The sequence below is a fragment of the Anthonomus grandis genome, chromosome 22 (assembly GCF_022605725.1).
Source record: "Anthonomus grandis grandis chromosome 22, icAntGran1.3, whole genome shotgun sequence".
In the NCBI taxonomy this organism is placed as follows: Eukaryota; Metazoa; Arthropoda; class Insecta; order Coleoptera; family Curculionidae; genus Anthonomus; species Anthonomus grandis.
Genome location: NC_065567.1, coordinates 20,423,761 through 20,432,638, shown reverse-complemented (window position 1 = coordinate 20,432,638; position 8,878 = coordinate 20,423,761). Strand labels below are relative to the sequence as shown.

The 8,878-nt window shown below is 33.0% G+C and overlaps 1 protein-coding gene across 1 annotated transcript; it reads left to right on the top strand.

Moving 5' to 3' along the window:
* Window positions 1–962: 962 nt before the first annotated feature.
* On the top strand, window positions 963–8,835 carry LOC126748492 (cholinesterase 1). The gene is made up of 3 exons (XM_050457759.1): window positions 963–1,577; window positions 6,258–6,588; window positions 7,434–8,835. The coding sequence occupies exons 1-3, from the start codon at window positions 1,184–1,186 to the stop codon at window positions 8,521–8,523; spliced, it is 1,815 nt and encodes a 604-aa protein (XP_050313716.1). The 5' UTR covers window positions 963–1,183; the 3' UTR covers window positions 8,524–8,835.
* The last annotated feature ends 43 nt before the right edge of the window (window positions 8,836–8,878 follow it).

Sequence of the window (8,878 nt, the reverse complement as noted above, 5' to 3'; positions counted from 1 at the left end):
TTTAGCAAGCATTTTCATCTCAAATAAGCGTAGCCAAATTTTTCAAGCCAAGCAAGACGTTTACTTGCTGCATGAACACAGCAAAAGTTTAACAAACATCCGTCGAACTTTTAAACTAAAAACAATAAAAGCCCATTTTCAATTTTACAGTTTTGAGTGATTTAATTATATGAGTTTTTATTTAAATACACTTTTTATTAAACCCAATTTTTTGTTCAAATAAATGGCTGATTGCTGTAAGAAATTAGTTAAAACATGTTGTTTTATTTAAGTCCTGCGTTTTTCGTGCCACGAGTGTACATTTGAATTTGATTCAAATTTCACAATGAATTTGATTTTTCCAATAATAATAGTAAATTTGGGTCTAAGATAATCCAATTTTAAAACCAATTTGCAATTTCAATTCAAACTGAAATTAAATTTAACTGTGTTCTAAAGCCCGGTTCACAGGTTCGCTTATTGCAACTTCGTAAAATTGCGCAATGGCCATAGAAATATAAAAAATATTTGGGTGTAAAACAGGTCCAAACAAGAAATAAAGGAAGAGTTAAACCATTCATTTTGAAAAAAGACAAAAATAATTGCTAAGGAGTGGACTTAATAGAGATATATTTAATAATAATAGTCTATCATTATTGACCACGTACAAGTTATTACTTAATCTCTCCTCAGCTGATGCATTATATTGAATATCTACTAAAAAATTTGAAAACTGCAGACTTATTTTTCGATTTTCAAAAAGCCTTTCAAAACTTATTATTAATTATTTTACTATATATTTTATTATATAATTATCTTGCAATAGGTAAACTGGCAAACACGAATTATTTCATAATTAAAAAAAGGCTTTTGCTTTTTTTTATATATTCCAAAAAAATCATCAAAATAAAAATATCCTAAATCCGGTTCTGGAAAACATTTATTTCCGAGATTCAGTATCGGCAACTGGTTTGAGCGCAACTCGCCAAAGATTATATAAACATCGCAACCACGAGACATATTCCACCGTAAACAAGAAAATGGCAATTGTTAGGTCCTTTGACCCATTTTGTGAATTTAAATTGATCGGCAAATAAACAACCTAGCGGGAAACTTTATCACGCAACATTTTCCCTCATCAAGACCGTGCAGTCGAACCGAGAATTTCCCTTAAGAAACAACAGTTTTCTAGGCTTAATTTAAAATGAATTTTTCAGTTATTTTACTCACGCAACAATTTATTACCGTGTGCCTTTTTTATACTAGTTTCGCTCAGTTACACGTGGTTGATATTCCCAATCAGGGAAAAATTCAGGGTATTGAGATATCAAAAGTGCGTATACAGAAGATAATTGCTTATTATGGTATTCCTTATGCACAACCGCCTATTGGAAATAGAAGATTCGCACCTCCAGAGACAAATCCGCTTCCAGACTGGTCTGATATTAAAAATAATACGGACTATCAACCGTCTTGTTTACAAGTAAGGGAGGATTATAAAGCTTCAGAGTTACCGTTCCTTACACTTTTGACAGATATGGAGTTTCCTAGTAATATTAGTGAGGATTGTCTTTATCTGAACGTGTTTGTTCCTACTGGTAAGTAAGAATAGATTAAATTATTAGTAGAATAGCCAGAAAAATTTTATATAAATGGTCAAATTAGTATAGCGAAGTAAAATAATTCATAATCGTTGTGATTTTTGGAAATGGCGCTTTATTTGCTTAAAATTGCATGAAAGGTTCTTTTTGCAATTGCTATTTATATGTAGTCTAAAAAGTAAATTGATTAACAAAATATTAATAATATATTCTTAATAATAGTTTTTAAATTTGTATGTGATTCTCGTTAAACTTTCATTAATATTATTAAATATACCGGTGAGACAGAAACCATGTAAGAGACAGCAATTTTATTTTTTTTTGTTGTAATTTTTGAATTTTTTATAATGCTTATAAGCGATGGCTCTATATGTAATAATTTTTTTTAATAATATCTATAATACACATCTTCTACAGGCAACTTTGTAAAATAGTACCTACTCTGTATAGTTCAAAAGTTAAGAAGATTTAGGATTTATTTGAATTAAGGATTAGTATTTGCAAGAAATGGCATCTTATTTTGAAACACCCTGTTTATAAAAGGTTGCCATAATAAAATCAATAAACATTTTATCCCTCATAAAAAAGCTAAATTATTTACATGGCTTTCTTTTAAAAGCCGTTTATTTGACAAAACCATTATAACCGCAATGTGGCACGCAACTCAAAAATCTTTATATAAAACGTAATATTTTGATTACGTTTTATACCATTCAAAGGAAACTTGTAAATTATATACACCCCCGAGATTAGTATGCAAATGGGAATCACTTGTGCCTTATATATATACCCTTGGCCTATTTTTTTTGTAATCTTCTATGAGTCTTGTTAATACACCTTAAAGAACTAGCACCACTTTTTTTGGCATCGATCAATAAATACATGAATAAATCTTCATTGGTTTTAAAAAGTATGTGTCTATAAATGCCCCTTATATACACGCAAATTAGGAATAATTTGATCAGTATACATATATGCAGTAACAACCAAACAATATTCCAAAATCATTTTCATTATTTTATGCTTACCATATGGAAAATCTTATAAGTATTTTTTAAGTTTTAAGGACTTTGATATATGGCATAATTTTAAGCAATCATTGGCTTTTTTTCTAATATGATAAGGATAAGCCACCCTCTCACTTTCTCTTCCATGTCTTCCAGGATCATTTTTCTCTGACGTGACTTTAAGAGTAGCATTTAAGTTATTCTTTTATAGTCGACTACTTCCCTAAATTTTTGCAACATTCATACACTTTGCCTGATTTTTACAGATAAAGTGAAATGCAATAATTATTCTCATAAGAAATTTATGGTATACTTCTGAATGGTTCACCCTATTTAACTACCGCAATCAATCCCAAACTGAAATTAACCTTCATACAAATTAAGTTAAACCCAATATAAAAAACTATAAAAAGTCTAATCAGAAAATCTCAAAAAAAATAATTAAAATCGCGTGTTTGATTTCCAAGAATGTCGTAAAACCACCGTAATCAACCTGTCTAGCGCAACACAAACGAGAACGACAAGGACAAAACTAGTTTAGCACGGCTCCAACTTGAACATCGGGTAGCTCAATCGATTACTTCGATTGCAATCAGATCGCTGATCAAGCGATTGCAGCCTTAAAAGCCGTTAAGGCGGAAAACCGTGTTGTTTATGGCTTTCGTGAAAATTTTCTATTTTCCAAAAGCGCTAGGCAATTAGCTTCTAAATAGTGTGACTGGGAATTATATAGTGCGCCTTTTTTTATTGATGCATTGGCATCATGCTACAGAATTTAGCCACTTCTATTTATTTTGAAGTTCAGACTTGTCAAAATGCGATCGATTGTATAAATCGATAAGTCGTATACAGGTTGGGGAATCGATCATTAACAATAGAGAGGTTCTGAAAGGCGAAATATGGCGCTCGCATGTATTTCGGGAGCTTTGCTACTCGCAAAATGATGCACAATATTTCGCGAGGCTTTTCTAAAATATTTTTCTGATGCAAAAATTAGATATATCAGTGCACAACCCACATTATGAGCATTACGTTTATTATGCGGTGTATACTAAAAATTAAAACGTTATTCTATTAAAAATAAAATATAAACTCTTAAAAATAAACTTTACAAAAATTAGTTCTTTTATGCTTAAACAGACCTGTGGGTAAACAATAAATTAATCTATAATATAAGCCATTCCGTACTTCCAGAAGAATTTCTGATGAAGTGGAATTGGCTCATTCAACATTTTTCTCTCGCAGCTTCCCTACATTTTTTGGCCTACTAAATTTATGTTTGTAAATGATCTCCTTAAGACAACTCAACAAAAATCATTTGGGGACAAATCTGAAAATCTAGGAGGCCATTTAATATGGCCAGTCCTACTAATAAGCGGACGGTTAGGAAAAGTATTTGTCACAAATTCTTTTACCATAACTGTATTATGAGCAGGACGGACAGCCGTCTTGTGGAAAATATACCGATCCCAGGTCTAAATCAGGGAGGGTTTGAATAGTAGGAAGAACTTGGTTTTGCAGCAATTCAAAGCATTTTTGGATGTTTATTAAAAAATATAAAAATAATAGCCCTGTAACATGGTCATTCAAAGTACCAGACCAAGAATTCAAATTTTGAGGAATAGAAAATTTCTGTGCTCTTTATATTCCCAAGACCAATATCGAACAACGGAAGGACAATTTCCCATGTAATGGAAAGGAAGATTCATCTGAAAATAGAATATTTCGTAAAGAAATTTAATTTTCTTGTTTTTTCGATCATTCACAAAATGTCATTCTTCGCCACTGGTATTCGGGAAATATCTCGTGAGTTTTGGAATATTTGAAACATTTGTACCTATTTTTTTCTGTAAATATTGATAACAGTTTCATGGTCCATCCCCAGTTCCTCTCCAACACTTCTACATAATCGTGTTGAATCCACTTCTAAGGCACCATTTCTTTCAGTCGTTCTTGCTATACGTTCTGCGGCATTTATGACAAACTTAAAGCTAAAAAAAAATCGCTTTTTTTTTCGCAAGGACTCGGTCTATTTTTAAATGTATTTAAAAACAAATCCCTAACTTGTACTGCCGAATTGCCTCCATAAAACCATTTAATAATTTGGAAAAAACACAAATGTGATCCCTTTTTCTAAATGATTTAAAATTTGAAAATTTAGATGTATCTCTAAATTTTGTTTATCTTGTGGACCCAATAGCCCTAACTTTATTAGGATGCTAAAAATGGCTCTTTAATCCACATATTTATTTTTAGTGCTGTACATTTTAAATTTATGTAAATATCAAACGACCGGAGGCCATTGCTCCGGACACACATTTTGGACAATGTGTGATCTTCAATTCCCCAACCTGTATAGCGGAAGAAATAAAAATAAACCATTTTTTAACAACTACCGCTTATTAATTATTTTTTTAACTCAATTACAAGGATTACTAATTAAGTGGATATTATGGATTTAAGTCACTTAAGAGAAATGCTTATAGTACGGTCCTGAAAACAATTTCTACGAATCACTTAAAGCACAACAAAAGGTAACTCTTGGAAACCTCCAAAATAACAAGGGAGCAAATGCAGATTTCGGCTTCACCGATTGCATGCACATAAACAAAATATACGTGCACAGGACCGGACGTAGGTAGAGCCCTAACGCCATTTTGTAGCGTGCCAGTGTTTCATTACCATAGGCTGCACGCACCTGTATAAGGGTCGATTAAAGGGACCCAAACGATCTCCATTTATGTTGTTATTTACTGCTGGCTATGATTTTCTTCAGTGCAGACAGTTCATATCTTTATAGGCCTCTTTTTCCACATTGTAGCAGATTTTTTTTTGTATACGAACATCATTATCTTGACAGTTTATTTCAAAGCTCTTCACCCTCTTTAAGGCTAACCATGAGCAATGTTACTTTTTACCCTGACTTTAACTGACGCCGCAAAGCAAAGAGCGCTGCGCGAGAACGATCATATGACTCTAGTGTTCAACATTCGCGTAATATTATTGCAAAATCGACGATAAATCGAGGAAAAACACATAAGTATACTTATTTTGGTATTATTCCCTAGCGCAGTTTAGGCGTGATGCTGACACTCCGGACATACTTTCACATTTAAATATATAGATAAAAAATTAATTATTATTATGTTACAAAAAACACGAAATCGCACTCTTCGTTGTTCTATTGTCCCATTATTTTTAATATTCTTTCTTAAATGCCAAGGCTGGGCACATGTATTTGCAAAAAAGTAAATATTATATAATATTATAAAGGCCAGCATTTACGAAAGTTTGCATATGTATCCATGCCTAAAAATAACCTTTTATTATCGTACTACAAACGGATAGTTCAATATGTATAAAAGCTGAAATGAAAAATCACCAACTTTACGTGCCTGTTCGCAATTTCTAACCCACCATTCCCAGATAACCCGTAAAATGTCAGATAGCAATCTGTTCCAACGTTTAAAGCGTTTAAAGCAATAAAAAACAATGTAATGCACCCGCACCTTTTTGACTTTGACGAATGAAATTGCTTTAATGCTTTCTGCTCAACTTTGAACTTTCGCCGCTTCTGGTTTAATGATCCAGTTTACATTGTGGCACCTTTCAAAGAAAATTAATTAAAATATTTATAATTCATTATTAATAACTATATTTTCTTTAACAGGTCCACCTCCTCAAGGCTTCGCCACTATAATTTGGATTCATCCCGGGAACTTTACCACTGGAATGCCTTCCATTTGGAATCCGCATACCTTGGTGTATCGCCAAAGGGTAATAGTAGTAACATTCGCTTGGAGGTTAAATATTATGGGGTTTTTCACTACAACGGATGGAGAAGCTCCTGGAAACTACGGATTGATGGATCAGCAAGCTGCTATGCAGTGGGTGAAAAACAATATTAAGTATTTTGGTGGAAATCCAGACAATATTTGTGTTATGGGTTATGGAACTGGTGCGACCAGTATTGGAATCCACATGATTAATGCCGAGTCGAGGTAAAGCCACTTTAGGCAATCTTATGAAATGCATCATAATATTTTACGACTCATATACTATTGTAATAATCAGATTGCATGTGGTATAATAATTACTTTCGAAAGTTGTAATATAAAATTGCCAGTTTCGGGGAAATTATGCGGCTCCATAAAAATTTGCCCTTAAAATCAAGGCCGCATGCCGTGACATTGAATTGGAATTAATGCGGAAAATATTTCAACACAACTTTTAGGAATTAATTTACTTAAAGTTGAAGGGTATAACTTGAACTATGAACACAATTTTGATATATTTTCTAGCCCATACTATAAATTTCCATTGCATTTATATTTTCTATACAGTAAGGACATAAAGTGGCCTTCTCTTTAATTTTTGAACCACTCAGTATATTCAAATAAAATTTCAGTACTCTGTTATGTATGGCCATTTTTAATTTTTTAAACGAAAAATAGATTCATATATTCCCTAGAAAACGTAAGGGATCATCTCGTATAACAGCATTCCAAATTTTATCTGAACATACACGACGAGCCAATTTGTTTCTTGGGTGCCGAAATACTAATGCATTAACAAGCAATAGAAGAAATCATAAACAAAGCCTTAAATTAAAGAGAAAACGACAATATTTCATTTAGAGGGTATTATCTCAGTCCCCAGTAAGAGAGTATAGGAGAAACGCTTTCGTTCTCTTTTTAACTTGTGACTTCGATTTATCATTGGCCGTTAACACATTAATTTTCGAACCCAAGATCTAAATTCACAACACCTGTATACCGAGCGGCTTTAAGTTAGAAGGGGCCAACAGACTTAATGTTCATACTATAAAATTCAATCTTTTTTTCAGGAATCTCTTCAATCGAGCAATTATCATGAGCAGTAGCCTTTTCCAGCCTTCAGCTTATCGATATCCTGAAGAGGATGTACCACTAATTGAAAGAGTTGCAAAAGATTTTGGATGCCTTAGAAAACCAACTTCGCTTCTGATTGATTGCCTGAGACGTGCAGACGCAAACCAGCTGGTGCAGCAGACTTCTAACATTAATTGGAGACCTTTAATTGATAAGGATTTAAGTAATAGTACTTCGGCATTTTTGTCAGAACCTCCGAAGAACTACTTTGATCGAGGAGAATTTGCTAAAATTCCCATCCTGACTGGGTATACTAACATGGAACATGGTCTAGAGTTTGGTGAATGGGATAATAATACGGTTTTCTCGCATGAGACGTTAGAACAGCTTTTAACAGAGCTTATAAGTGGAGATCTTCCCAATATCAATAACACAGAGTCGAGCTGTTCCTACAATTTTGATTTATTGGTGGATTCGGTAATGTTTTTCTATGGTCCTGCTTGTCCGAACTATACTGCAGATAGCTTTAGGAAAATCGCTACTAGTTTTCTGGTTGAAAAAACGTATGCAGCTTCTACCATTCAGATGGCGAACTACCTCAGCAAAGATCAACCGGTTTATGTGTATAGATTTGATATGAAACCCAGCTCAAAAGTAGCAAACAAGGAATTACCTGATTGGATTAAGGTTCCTCACCTATTTGATCTTACTTATGTATGGGGTCTGCCCTACTGGAAGCCCGATCAACAAGAATGGGATCCTCGAGATAAAAGGATTGCTGATACAGTTATGTCTTTTTGGACGAGTTTTGCAAAAACCTCGGACCCTACTCAAAATACGATTTATGCAATAAAGTGGGACGCATACAGTAAGGACAAGCCAGGGCTTTTGATTATGGATAATAATATTTACATGAGCGACATAAAAAGTGTAAACTATAAGGCGTTTGAGTTTTGGAACGATTATTATCCGAAAGTATATCAAGTGGCTATTGATTGTTGCGGATCATCTGATTCTTCTTCTGCCGTTGCTTTTGATTGGGTTTTACATTTTACTTTTGCTTGTCAACTATTGTATACATTTTAGTAAATGACTGATAATTCGTGTTTTTTTCAGTATTAAATTTTTAGAGGAACCAATAATCCTTTTATAAACAAATATATCAAATCAACCCTTTATACTAACTTAGACACTATTAAGTTGGGTGACACCATCCCTAATTAATACCTCCTAGAAGCAATAGATTGCACTTTATTATCAGTCCCCTGTATAATGATTTATGTGTTAAGTTTGGAATGAAAATTATAAATAACACTGTAATATTGTACAGGCATTCCTGGTATATGCTTACAACATCTGTATCTAATTTAATACGTCCAATAAACATTTTTTACTGTCTCTAAATTTTTTTTTTGGAACCTACGAAAACTGTAATAAAATT

What these genes read in the sequence shown, in the direction of transcription:
- LOC126748492 (XM_050457759.1), top strand. Translation starts at nt 1,184, where the DNA reads ATGAATTTTTCAGTTATTTTACTCACGCAACAATTTATTACCGTGTGC. An exon ending in GAACGTGTTTGTTCCTACTG is followed by an intron (nt 1,578 to 6,257) that starts GTAAGTAAGAAT and finishes TTTCTTTAACAG; the next exon opens with GTCCACCTCCTCAAGGCTTC. An exon ending in ATGATTAATGCCGAGTCGAG is followed by an intron (nt 6,589 to 7,433) that starts GTAAAGCCACTT and finishes TCTTTTTTTCAG; the next exon opens with GAATCTCTTCAATCGAGCAA.